The 14121-nt window shown below is 41.3% G+C and overlaps 1 protein-coding gene across 1 annotated transcript; it reads left to right on the top strand.

Moving 5' to 3' along the window:
• The first annotated feature begins 2486 nt into the window (after nt 1-2486).
• On the top strand, nt 2487-7381 carry rps6 (ribosomal protein S6). The gene is made up of 6 exons (XM_080858883.1): nt 2487-2551; nt 3443-3574; nt 4009-4219; nt 4759-4905; nt 6434-6591; nt 7242-7381. Exons 1-6 carry the CDS (start codon nt 2546-2548, stop codon nt 7335-7337), a joined length of 750 nt encoding a protein of 249 aa, XP_080715009.1. The 5' UTR covers nt 2487-2545; the 3' UTR covers nt 7338-7381.
• Nucleotides 7382-14121: the final 6740 nt, after the last annotated feature.

The raw sequence follows: 14121 nt of genomic DNA, 5'->3' as shown, positions 1-14121 counted from the left end.
TCAGCGTTAGCTGTTTTTGAATGTGCTATATGAATAATTTAATACAATATCTGGGATGCCAACTCTCACGCTTTTGTCGTGAAACGCTTTTATGTCCTGTCTCACGCTAGCATGTCATACAAATCCATTGACTTCAATGCATCTCACGGCAAAAAAATACACCTGTTTTGGTCAATCTTACCGATTCTCATGCCAGGTCCGTCTTGAAAGTTGGCAACTCTATATTAAATATGTAGGCTATAATATAATATGTGCGTTGGAATGCGTTGATCCGTCAAGGTTGACAGATCCCCATTCAAAGTGAATGATAGCAACCTCAGACACCTCGCAAATCCTCTCAGACGTATTTTTCAGTTACAATAATGTTTTTTTTTTTTTTTACATTGTTCTGTGTCTATTTCTCGGTAACTTTATAAAAATATAAGTAAAACAAACAACTTTTACGTACAAATTCGACCATCTACGGAGTTTGGTAAGCCAGCTTTTTTTTAGCTTCGGTCTCTTGAGACGTGACCATAAACTTGATCTGATTGGCTAGAGCCTGTGTTGTCTTTGCATTAAAAGCAATTTGATTGGCTGACGCTTGCCTTGCCTCTCATGCTTGCGTTTCATACATGATATGGCAACTTTAGAACATTGACATTTTGATTTGATTATTAATAAAATACATTTGTAACTCGTGAAATTCGTTATACTTGTCCATTCATCCTTTTAATTATCACCTTTTAATTAGCACCTCAACTTCCCTCTATATCTGGCTATAGCTATGTATCCGCCGGTGTTGTACCTGAACGCGTTCATTGAACGGAAGTTCATGAACTCGTTCATAATTTTGGCGAACGTGAACTGAACGTACTGTATCATGCCTGATGAACGATACTATGAACGCTTTCATTCTGGTGTCTGTGAACGGCACGTTCACTCTTTTTAATTTCGTTCAATAAGGTGCCAGATATGAGATTTCTAGAGACTTCCAGGCGAAAAATACACCATTAACAGTCCTGGGCAAAGCTGAAAATTGGACTCATCAGAGGAGACGAACTAGGAGACCCTCCAGTCCTCTTTGGTTCAATCCTTATGGTCTTTTACAAACCTCAGCCAGGCAAAGTACAACGTTGTCCCGGAAGAAAAACTTGCTTCCTTTTGCTCTGACAATGTTCCCCAACTCTGAGAAGTGTTTTTTCCAGCAGGGCAATGCTCCATGCCACACAGCCAGGCCAGTTAAGGTGTGGATGGAGTATCACCAGATCAGGACCCTGTCATGGCCAGCCCAATTTCGAGACCTGAATCCCATAAAAAAAACTCTGAAATGTGATCAAGAGGAAGATGGATGGTCACAAGCCATGAAAAGAAGCCGAGCTGCTTGAATTCTTGCGCCAGGAGTAGCATAAAGTCACCCAACGGCAATGTGAAAGACTGGTGGAGAGCATGCCAAGACACATGAAAGTTGTGATTTTAAATCAAGGTTATTCCACCAAATATTGATTTCTGAACTCTTCCTAAGTTAAAGCATTAGTATTGTGTAGTTTAAAAATGAATATGAGCTTGTTTTCTTTGCATTATTCGAGATCTGAAGACACTGCATCTTTTTTGCTATTTTGACCAATTGTCATTTTTCTGCAAATAAATGATCTAAATGACAATATTTTTATTTGAAATTTGGTAGGAATGTTGCCAGTAGGTTATAGAATAAAACTAAAATGTACATTTTACTTTAACACATACCAATAAATAGTAAAACCAGAGAAACTGATAATTTTGAAGTGGTCTCTTAATTTTTTCCGCGGCTGTATAAATACAAAAAAATGGTACCAAAACCGTCCCTGTGACACTGTATTTACAGAACAAATTTAAGACATAGTTTACAGAGAAACAGAACCACGTTGTAATCAGGGACACAACCTCTTGACGAGGTACTGTTAAAAACAGAAAGCAATAAGGGCCCGTCAGATTCCATTACTTTTATACAAACTTTTCTGGTATTACATCAAAAAGGGAAGGAAGTAATATATGTCTAATCTAATCTAATGTTAGCCTTCTGCAGGTCACATTTTACAGCCACTGGTGTGATTTTATAATCTCATTACCTTGTGTTACTCATCTCTTGACAGCTAGTATGAGTGCTCTTACTTTTGCCTTACTTACCCTATATGTTTCCCTAAAACTCCGAATTGTCAGTTTGTGCTTTTTAAAAAGTACTCATTTTAAGTTGACCTTATAGTTGGGAACATTTCTCAACAACTTTGAACATGTATTCACAACTTGGTTAGGCACTACTTCTACTTTACAATGAGACAGAAAGTGGCTAAGAAGACTTCTTCTTCTACTTCTTCTTTTTTGATTTTTATGGCGGTTGGCATGCAATTTATGGTGTGCATTACCGCCACCTTCTGACGGCTAAGCAGACATGTTGGTAATCACTGGCATATGATCACTGGTACACCGGAGCACTCGTCTCGCGAGAGTTTGTGATGTCTATGTGAGACTACGAGCAGGATATCCGGTCTCTTTTCCGTGGCGGACCTCAGCCTATTCAGTCCCCAAAATGAAGGTAAGGACATTGAAGATGTGAACTTACAGGCTTATTGCATTTTTATTTCACAAAATACCTTCGTGTACCTTTACAATGGACATTGATCGTTTTGATTTAAGTGAATTTTGTGCGGTTCACATTTGAAATCGTTCCGATGAGCCTAGATTGTGTTGTGAACTTTTCGCTATAGTGGCTACGCTAGAAACATGGCCGCCTACTGGAATGGAAATGTGCAGCTCAGGCTAGTGAGCCTGACTGGTGAAAAGGGCTGTATACGAATGTGTTCGTTCGGAAAAACGATTCGGTAGTGTTTTCTTGTCAGGTTGAACTGCTGGTTCGAAAGTGTAGACACTGCCGTGCTAACAGGTCAAAAGTTTGTTTGCTAAATTGTCGGCATACAAGTAGCGTCAGGAAGTTGTCTAGCTAGCTAACTAGGCGTTCAGTTAGCCTTCCAGCTAATCAACATTGTCGTTCGTGACATACTTGGTAGTAAACGAAGCACTGCGTCTAAAGCCAAGGTTTTGGATATCGTTTGCCGAGTCCATGCCAGTTATGTATCTCGTTGGCTATGAGGGAGGTAGTGCGCTGTAGACCAGCAGTAGTGTTTGCCACGTTAGGTTGACTGCAGCTAACGTGGCATCACACATCGCCCTTTACGAGCACTTGTGTTGAAATTAAAATAATTACCTGAGCTTCCATAATAGATGTAAGGGCTCCTTTGTCATGTTTCGCAACGGCCGTTTGACTAGAACACTCATCACTCCACGCTTACTGTTAGGTAAACTCATCAGATTTTGGCAGCAGTATTGGAGTCGGCGTATCTTGCAATAAATTAGAACTTTATTGATAATAACATGTCTTTAATGCTAGCTGTTTTTAACATGTCCGTCCCTCCCTCCTCTCCTTTAGCTGAATATTTCATTCCCGGCCACGGGCTGCCAGAAGCTTATCGAAGTTGACGATGAGCGCAAGCTGCGTACCTTCTATGAGAAGCGTATGGCTACGGAGGTACCTGCCGACCCCTTGGGAGATGAGTGGAAGGTAAGATGACTGACTGCTGTGACTCCCAGAAACTCTGTTGCCGACTGCTCTGTGACTCCTGCACGCATTTTGTTTGATTCCTTTATATGTACCAATTAATTTTAGTATGCAGCTTAAAATTCAAATGAGTGGTAATATTGCCTTCAAGGTTGCCAAACTAAAGAAGTGAAATTGGAAGGCTAATGATTTATGCATCATTTGGGGTTCATCCATGTCCTTCACCTCATGTCTGTCTGCTTTCCTTTTGATGTTCATTTTGCTCTTATTTATGTCAAGCACACTAAATTGCATCTGTATGAGCTGTGCTGTATATGTAAACTTGCTGTCTACCACAATTGTTCATTTTCTACCATATCCAAGCATTTGGGGCTTTCAGGACCCCGTCCACATGATTATATTTTAAAGCTTCATCTGTACTTTCCCCCATTCTGCAGGGCTATGTTGTCCGCATCAGCGGTGGCAACGACAAGCAGGGATTTCCCATGAAGCAGGGTGTGCTGACCACTGGCCGTGTGCGTCTCCTCCTCAGCAAGGGACACTCCTGCTACCGCCCTCGTCGTACTGGCGAGCGCAAACGCAAGTCTGTCCGCGGATGCATTGTGGACGCCAACCTCAGTGTGCTCAATCTGGTCATCGTCAGGAAAGGTATGACAGTGGCAGTCCTTGCTTTGTCCTGTTATTGTTGCCGAACAATGGGTGCCTGCGTGAGTGACCGCTTATCTTTTTGTAATTTTGTGGCCATGAACAGAGCTGGTATTTGAATGATCAGTCTTCATGCAGTGAAAGAGAATGTACCTTATGGTTGCAGTTAGCTTGAATTGGGAGAATGTGGTGGATGAATCTGAAATTGTAACCTGTAGAAAAGCAACTCTGCACCGCCAGTAGACCCTTTCTGACTGTTCTGTAGTCTATTAAGGGGGGACGTGTGGTGCCATATAAACTGTGGAGCTGCATGGATAACGACCTGAGCCTGTCTCTGGCACTGGTTGTACTGAATTGCTCTCTCATTCCTATTCGCTTGTATACTCTTTTAATATGTGATGTCTGAATCCCTCTGGAGTTAACAACAGGCATTTTTGTTATCCTTTACTTATATCCACACTTAAGATCACATCAACAGTATTGGTTAAATATTTCTAGTAGATTCCTGGAAACTGCTTAGTTGACCCTACTCTCTTCCACAGGTGAGAGCGAGATCCCCGGCCTGACCGACAGCACCGTGCCCCGCCGTCTTGGACCCAAAAGGGCCAGCAAGATCCGCAAGCTCTTCAACCTGTCCAAGGAGGATGATGTCAGACAGTATGTGGTCAGAAGGCCCCTGACTAAGGAGGGTAAGGCTTGCATGCTTCACTTCCAGCATTATCTCCACGTACATGTCCTCTTCGCACCTAATGCCATCATTACATTCAATGGATTTTAATATACTTTCCTGCTGCGTAGGGACAGGTATGGTGGCCCTGTGACTACGGCACTTAAACTTAGAGTTTTAGGTGAATTGACTTATCTTTCTGAACATTACATTTTAGGCTGACTGAAATTACTTTCCCTAAGACCTATTGTACCATGTGAAGGTTCCATGGTAAATCACGCATAACACATAATTCTAAAGTGCTACCTGAAGCCATGGGCCTGATGCTACACACCTGATGCTACACTCCTGATGCTACACTCCTGATGCTACACACCTGCAGCTACACACCTGCAGCTACACACCTGCAAAGACCCCAGTTAACACTGACATGCCATGAGCTTATCATTTTACACTATTTGAAATGTAGAGTGTTTTAATTCATTAGTAGGCATCACTGGTCTACACTTGTGAGTAAAGTTGGGCTGAGTTTTTAGTTCAACTCTCTTCAATCATAATTCGGGTGTCCGTCATTAATAACGGGGAAGAACAGAGAGGGAGGGAGAAGTGATGAGCCCCTTTCCAAATTCCGATACTGTATCAGATACAAACTCCAGACTAAAATATGCGAGGACTCCTACAAGTTTGCCTATCCTTGCTAGTACCTATCTTTAGCTTTATCCTAGCTCTACTTTCACAGTTGGTAGGTATGTTAATATGAGCTAATTAGCACAGTTGGCAGATGCTAGGGTAATATGAACTAATTAGCTGAAGAGTTAACTTTGCACCAAGCAGTGGAGCTGTACAGGCACCCTGAGGGATTTTTACACTTCCATGTTTGATCAAAATTGAGTTAACCGTTTTCTTTTTCTGTTAAAATGCAGTCCACTCCTGTCTGGTCTTTGATTGTTTTTCATTTCTTGTAAACCTCACAGATAAGAAACTGGCATTGGTTAGTTCAGCACCCCAGTAGACCCTTTCTGGCTCTCCCGTAGCCTCAAAGGGGGGACAGTGTGGTGCCATAGAAACTGGAGTTGCTAACCGGATATAACCTGACTCTTCAAACAGTCAGGTTGTAACTTGTTTCGCGCTCCCACACCTCTTGTAATCTGAATATAAGTCTGTTGGAGGTAGTCCTGGAAATACCAGGGGTAATTTTGCCATTAACTAACAACTTAATTTAGTGTAAGTTATTCTGAACAAGTTCAATTTACCAACTAATGAATTGCTGGACAACACAATGTTTACTTCTGTGAACATTGTTTCTGCCCCTCACCTGGGCTTCAGGATGGCAGATCTCAATGTTGTAGATGTCAAGCCACTTCGATCCCAACCATGGTGGTTTCAAAGCATTTGTCTATCTAACAAAGCAGTGTGTGTGTGTGTGTAACTGCAGTTTGGCTCGTGAGCCTTAGCTGTTGGTGTCTGAAAGTACAGTGGCTTCATGCGCATATGCATGAACTCCTTTTTGCGTTCATGTCTGGTCCCTAAATCTTACTTGGTCTACTTAGGTAAGAAGCCCAGGACCAAGGCCCCCAAGATCCAGCGCCTGGTGACCCCCCGCGTGCTGCAGCACAAGCGCCGCCGCATCGCACTCAAGAGACAGCGCACCCTGAAGAACAAGGAAGAGGCTGCAGACTATGCCAAGCTGCTGGCCAAGAGGATGAAGGTATGGTTGTTTGGATTTAAAGAACCATAGGGCTAACCAATTATCAAACTTAGTCTAGTACTGCTGTGCGGTCCACTCTTGCTTAGGGTTGTCTTTGATATTGCATTGAATTTCTTGTAAACCTCACAGGTAAGAAACTGGCATTGGTTAGTTCAGCACCCCAGTAGACCTTTTCTGGCTCTCCCGTAGCCTCAAAGGGGGGACAGTGTGGTGCCATAGAAACTGGAGTTGCTAACCGGATACAACCTGACTCTTAAAACAGTCTGGTTGTAACTTGTTTCGCGCTCCAACACCCCTTGTAATCTGAATATAAGTCTGTTGGAGGTAGTCTTGGAAATACCAGGGGCAATTTTGGCATTTACAAACAACTTAGTCTTCATTTAATGTAAATGTTATCTTGAACAAGTTCAATTTAAATTCTGTTAACATAGTTTCTGTTCTCACAAGAGTTTCCATGTGGTTGCATGCTCTGATTTTAGAACCTTTGGTGGTGGTTATGCTATGTAAACAAAATTAGGATGTTTAGCATAGACCCGGTTTTAAGCATATACTAAAGTAAACCAGATGGGGGCGTTTAGACAGTGTTTTTCAGTCAGTGTGGACGAAGGGGAAATTGACCATACTGATTTTTTTTGTGTGTGTGTCTGCAGGAGGCCAAAGAGAAGCGTCAGGAGCAGATCAAGAAGAGACGCCGCCTCTCTTCCCTGCGTCAATCCACATCCAAGTCCGAGTCCAGCCAGAAGTGAAGCATCCACATGTAAATCAAAAAATAAAGTTTTGGTGAAATCAATGTTTGGGTTCATTTTTTGATTTCGCACTTTCAAGCGTGACATTTGCACGCATCCCCAGGTCAAAACGGTTATTGTAGATCACTTGGACTGGTGTGCACATGCTTGAAATTGATTATTCAATGTGCCTCTATGTGAGAATTGGCATCACTTAGCTGGTCAGTCAGGGTTTATTTTGGTACTTAATAGGCTAACCATTAAACAGGTTAAATGCAGAAGCACATTTCACACAGGACTAACACTTGTGGAACATGACTAGGTACTTCAGGCTTCAATAGGTGGCGCTGTAGTTGTACAAACTGGTCAGATAGGCTGTGAAAGCAACACCATGTAACATGCAATAATGCCACATTTTGAGGTATGATTTTAGGAGACTAGTTTAGGTGTCTTAAGATTTATTTAGATGGTTATTTGGTCACGTTAAGGACAGATGTACAAACATGTATATCGTTTCCACCAGCCATCCAGGATCATACACTATAGTTATGTGTTCTGGGCCAAAAAACATGAACACTTAAGTTTCCTAATATAACTAGTGGAAGGTCAGTGGTTGCCTACATCATTTTTATTTTTTTTCAGTTTTTTACTTACACCTACTTTTAGTTGGCATCTTAAAATGATTTTTGGTACTGTAGGTTCATGTGAAGGAAAGCTACACACATGTTCCCTCCCTAACCATTCAGACTGCATTATTAAGTGATGTCTGGACAAAACTCCCCATCCAGAGGCAAGAAAAGCCTTCATGGCGCAATGTCAGAAGACGCCCGTCCTCCAAGCAGGCCGTTGCTGATGAGCTTGCAGGGACCACTGGGCTGTTGGTGGTGTCTGGAAGGACTGTGAACGCTGTAGTTAGCTTGCTTGCTAGTTTTTGACAAAAGCTCCATAATGCTGCGTGAAGAGATGGACGCAGTTCGTTTCACTGATCTAGTTTATGTTTGCTCCATACAAGGCTATTTAAACATTTTTCTAAATTGTACCCAGGAAATTTGTTAAATTCCTTGTGCTATAGTTTTGGCTACTGTGGGAATATCACCAACCAGTCACATGCAAGCATAACAATTTCATTTTACAGGCAAGGTCTTACCAATAGCATGGTACCTAAATGTAATTTTCACTATAAGGGCCATAAAAAAATGCATGAAGGTGTAAATCATGGTAGCATGAATTCTAAATTTCCAACTTTCAAATGCAGCTCTGGCTTTTTCTGCCTTTTGCATCTGAGGAGCCTTCTTAGCGTAGTCAGTCTACTCCTCACCTCTGCCTGCAGTACACTTAAACCTTCTCTCTCTTCATCCTCTACTCCTGTGCCTGCAGTACACTAATACCTTCTCTCTCTTCATCCTCTACTCCTGTGCCTGCAGTACACTAATACCTTCTCTCTGTTCATCATCTGCTCGTGTCCATTGCTTCTTCAGCTGCCTCCTCTCTCAAATGAGTGTCCATTTCAACCTGTCATCTTGGCTTGGCTTGACTTTGCTTTTCCTTCCTAGCATTCTGACAAACTGCATATCTCCCCATGCCGTATTTATAGATGGCCTCACCGGTGTGGTTCCAATTACTCTCCGCCTTTTCCCTTTCAGGCCTTCAAAATTCCTTTTAAATCATTATTGATGTAACCCCATTCCTTGTCTTCAGAGGACTCTTGCCATCTAACCTTTGGTTTCTGCACATCACATATTTCCTTCTTAGTCTGCTTGATTTATCCCTGCTATTCTCCGGCTGCCTGATGTCAACTATTCTGTGCAAGTATGCCAGGTCCTCCTTCACCTGTAGCAGGAGTACTGATATCCTGTGGTCTTTGGAGATCAACCTGCCGCTGGACTAAACTGGACTCGACTAAAATGTGACTTTTTTTTTGTTCTATGGTCCTTTGAATCTGTTTGTTTTGAGCAGCTATGGTTTAATAACTGGCTATGCTAATTCACATCTCTCCTGTTATATTGTATTTTGATAGGTCAAGTAGAGGGCAGACATTTCCAGTAGTCCACAGGCTAAACTGGCAATTCTACTTCAACCTCTTAGAAAATCTGACATTTGCACACATCCTCCAGTACAGATTGGTATACTTGTAGGTAACGTGGTTTGGTTCCTCAAGCCATGGCATGCAAGTAGCGTTTAATGTGCCTCAAGATATTGTGTTCTGTCCTGATGATTGACATCCCCAAGCTTGAAAAATCTGTTTATTTTCATTGCACAGTGTCCAATGGGCTTGCCATGGAACAGGTTAAAACAAGAGGCATATTTTACAGTATTGAGTGACACTTGCTTAACATGGGTGTGGGTACCTAAAGCTCCAATAGGTGTCTCTCTAGTGCAACAGTTTAATCAGATTGTTGGTATACTTACAGTAATCAGTCAAGGAAAGGTCAGCTGTTTAAGATGACGAGTTGTTCCCAAAACAAATTTGAAAATAGATTATGTAACTTGGGTATGTCTGAAGGTAGGGTAAGGGGACCTGGGTGATTCAGGCAGGGTTATAGCAGGGGGCAGATTTGAGTTGTAATGGGGTTACCCCTGAGCACAGACATCGGTTCAAGAATTGACAGAAAGATTGGCATCAGAGCAGGGTAAGGTTACTATAGTTTATGACAGAATGATTGACAATGAAATACATTTCAATTGCTGTCATGCATTTTTTCATCGTATCCTTTTCAGCAAAAATCAAGGCTTTCCTCATAATACCTAAAACATGAACACTAAAACTAGTCAATCATCAAAATAATGCCTTCATAAAACAAAGTACAACTAAATTTCCTTTGTTATATTGAAGCATGACTTTGGAAACATGACATAATAATCTTTTTCAGGCTCTTATCCCTATGAACAACACTACACACAATATTGCCACAATCATAATTCAAACTCGTAATCACCTGAGACTGTTCATTTAGCTAATTTACCCATTGGCCATTTGCAACATATTTTCTATGAAACACATACGGTCTCCAGGTGACCCCGGTCATTCAAAGCCATGAAACGAAACCCAGTGTTGCTCCAGCAAGGCATGCATCTATTAGACATGTTAATGTTTTTAAACTGAATGTGCTTCCAAGTAGTATTCATAAATCCTTGTTGCTTAGGAGCATGCTTGTCTGCACGTGAGCACACAGACACTAACTAGTACAAAATTCACAGCCATTCCAAAATAAGCTATATTAAGTTTCTGTCTGAGAGTTGATATGTATGTGCAAGGATTTTGCTAACACAGTTAAGTGCCTTTGACTCCCATCCCCCACCGGTAACACCAGCGGTCCAGATTCCTCCGTCACAGAATATTCATTGGATTTCCATATGGCACTCTGTGGCTCCAGCATTCAGGCCCACTACTGCTCTGTGCAAAGATGCTGTTGCTTCTGATAGACTATGAAGATTCTTTGGGAAGTCATTTAAAAAAAATAGAAAGAAATAACTAAATTCAGTGGTTAGGAATCCCATTGAGCCGGTACCATTTGCCAGGTTGCCGTTTTTGTTGGAGTTGAGGTTTCGCATACTAGACTATGTTAAGTTAATTTCATGTTTTAATTGATAGGATTTATTTCCCTTGATGCTGTAATTTATGTCTAAATCTAAATAATCAAATCTAGTTACCCTACCTGTAGCTATGCTTTAATTGTCACATACTGAAACCTACATTATAGATTTGGACATTGTAAATTAGTTTGGGAAATGTCCCTGTGCACTCCTCTGTACAGCTGGTCCAGTTACAGTATCGACTGATGGTGTTTACAGCCTAGCAACAACTTTTCTCCGTATTATGCCTCCGATCTTTTGAAACATATTCCAGGTAGCTGAACGTGTCCACTGCCAGGGTGCTCTAGGAACAGGAAATTGGGAGGTGGACCTAAGGGAATCAAGCCTGCTTGCCAGCTACCTGCTCTGACCCATCATGGCGGCAGGTGTCAGACCTTGGCCCGACTTCAGTTACAATTTGTTTGTTGTTCTTTGAACTACAACCAAAGTCGATAGAAAAGGTTGTCAGTATGTTTCCCATATTTCCTTGTTGAGCGGCATCTCAGCAATATCTATATATAACTCTATCTAGTATCTTTATTTATTTGATACTCCATCTAAGGTTGTCTGAGAGGAAACTGTTCTGTCTGGATGTGGCTGTGGGGACCATGTGTTGTGTGCATTAGCATGTAGCTTAAACATCACTGATAAACACAGCCAGGTTTTTTTTAATGCAGATGAGGGAAGTAGGTCATGGTTGACCGAGCCCAACAGCAGATGCCATAAATCGTAGAGGCACCCGCCCCGACCCCTGCCCGCTATTTTCTAATGACAACTGTCATACAAGCCCACCACCTTGTCTGGCTAGCCACTGGAACTTCATATGGCTATTTCTGAATTCTCCTGCTAATATGTTCACTACGTTTTGTGCAGTTTCCTTTGATGAAACACTTAAGGATCATCAGTACAAACCACTGGCTGTCTGGCTAAGGTCTAAGGGCTGCCTCTTATTCACTTGGAACCATTATCATCTAGAAGCGCAGTCTTTGTTTTATTTTAGCTTGACGATAAACATTTCACATTTTGGAATATTTATAGCCTAGTCTTATTTATAGCATGAAGGGGCCAATATTACTAACACAATAATAATAATAATTCATATTTCTATAGCGCTTTTCTAGTACCCAAAGACGCTTTACAGAAGGCAAGCAAACAAGACAACAGAAAAACAAGAAAGACAACAGATCAAACAAAAAACAAACAGAAAGAGACAAGTTAGAAAAAAGAAAAACTGACCATAAGAGTCTTAAAGTGGAGAGTTGTTAAAGCAACTTTATGTCCTGAAAATAATGTATCAGTGTTTGTGATTGCTTTCATTAATATTGTAGCCTGCAAGGTGTCAGCGCTTCTCTGTGTGTAATACCTTGCTCCCATAAAGCTATGTGTGTGTGTTTATTAGAATGGTCTGTTTGACTTGTGTTTAATGTTGGATTTTAGAATGTATTTGTGTTTCCCTGCTTGTGTTAATGTCAGCATGAATAATCATTTAAAGTAAGTGTGCTATGTGTTATTCTTTGTGTGTAGTTCCCTGTGTATCATCCACAAATATATCTATCCACACATTCACACTTTGTTGTGCCAAGATTAGATCTCCGTCCTGTCTTGCCCCATTCTGTGAGTTTACCCAAGTCTGTAATTAAGTGGCACTTCCAGGGTTGTCCAGTGTATGGGGCATGGGAGCTCTCTGTCTCGCTGCGGATGGCTAGCTTGTTTCGATATAATCATAGAGGTACTAGATGGTGTACTCTGGTGTGGTCAGAGAAACTATGTGTCAGAGAAATGTGTCATTTGCCCTACAATACAGTCCCGCTCAGCAGTATTGGCACCCCTAGTGAATATGAGCAAACAGGCTATGAAAAAATATGTCTTTGCTGTTTATCCTCTTGGTCTTCCACTCAAAATATTCATAAAAATCTTACCTTTTCATTGAGGTAAAATAATTGAGAGAAAAAGTTTTTTTTTACATTAAATAAATATTATTCTTCAAAACATGTGTGCACAGGTATTGGCACCCCTTAATTAAATGTTTTGTGCAGACTCCCTTTGCCAAGATAACAGCTCTGAGTCTTCTCCTATAATGCCTGATAAGGTTGGTGAACACATGGCACGGGATCTGACACCATTCTTACATACAGTATCTCTCCAGATCCTTCAGATTCTGAGGTCAACGCTTGTAGACTCGGCTTCAGCTCATCCCACAGATTTTCTTTGGGGTTTAGGTCGGGGGACTGTGATGGCCATGGCAAAACCTTTATTCTGCGGCCGGTGAACCATTTTTGTGTTGATTTTGAGGTATGCTTCGGATCAACATCAAAGATCGGCCACCATACTTCACAGTAGGTATGGGGTGCTTTTCTGTATGGCTATCTTTCTGTCTACGCCAAACCCACCTTTGTTGTTTTTGCCAAAGAGCTTTATTTTGGTCTCATCTGACCATTTAACTCAGTCCCATTGAAAGTCTGACTTCCATTTGGCAAACTGTAGGTACTCTAGTTTGTTGTTGATTGACAGCAGAGGCTTTTTTCTGGCAACCCTTCAAAACAACCTGTGGTGATGTAGGTGGCGTCTGATGGTAGTTTAGGAGACTTTCTAACTCCAAGACTCAACTAATGTCTGCAATTCTCCAGCTGTGATCCTTGGAGATTATTTTGCCAGTTGGCCCATCCTCCTCACGGTGCGTGGGGTCAATTTCAGGCTGATTCTTAACATCACCTGACGCTTTAAACTTCTTTATTATTTCCATGATAGTGGAAATGGGTATTTTCAACTGGTACGAGATTTTCTTGTGTCCATTTCTTGATTTGTGCAGCTCAACAACTTTTTATTGCACATTGTCACTGTGTTCTTGGGTCTTTCCCATTGTGATGAATGACTAATGGAATTTGGCCTGTGTCATCTCATATTTGTACATCAGTGGAACAGGAAGTCATGGTTAACCTCTTAAGAGTTCATAATTAAACAGGTGAACTTAAAAATGTAAAACATGACTGTAAATATACTTCAGTTAGATTTCAATTATAAGATTTTTCTAGGGGTGCCAATAATAGTGGTACACATGTTTAATTAGATTTATTTTATCTCAACCGTTGTTTTCTCTTACAATAATTTAACTTCAATGTAAAGGTAAGATTTTTGTGAATATTTTGAGTGAAACACCAAGAGGATAAACAGCACAGACATATTTTTTCATACCCTGTTTGCTCATATTCACTAGGGGTGCCAATACCGCTGA

The sequence above is a fragment of the Sprattus sprattus genome (genome assembly GCF_963457725.1).
Source record: "Sprattus sprattus genome assembly, chromosome: 20".
In the NCBI taxonomy this organism is placed as follows: Eukaryota; Metazoa; Chordata; class Actinopteri; order Clupeiformes; family Clupeidae; genus Sprattus; species Sprattus sprattus.
This window is presented reverse-complemented; position numbering and strand designations above follow the sequence as displayed.

Excerpts from the sequence above, each read along its gene's own strand:
- rps6 (XM_080858883.1), top strand. Across the intron at positions 3,575-4,008 it reads CCTTGGGAGATGAGTGGAAG|GGCTATGTTGTCCGCATCAG; the intron begins GTAAGATGACTG and ends CCCATTCTGCAG. Across the intron at positions 4,220-4,758 it reads TCTGGTCATCGTCAGGAAAG|GTGAGAGCGAGATCCCCGGC; the intron begins GTATGACAGTGG and ends TCTCTTCCACAG.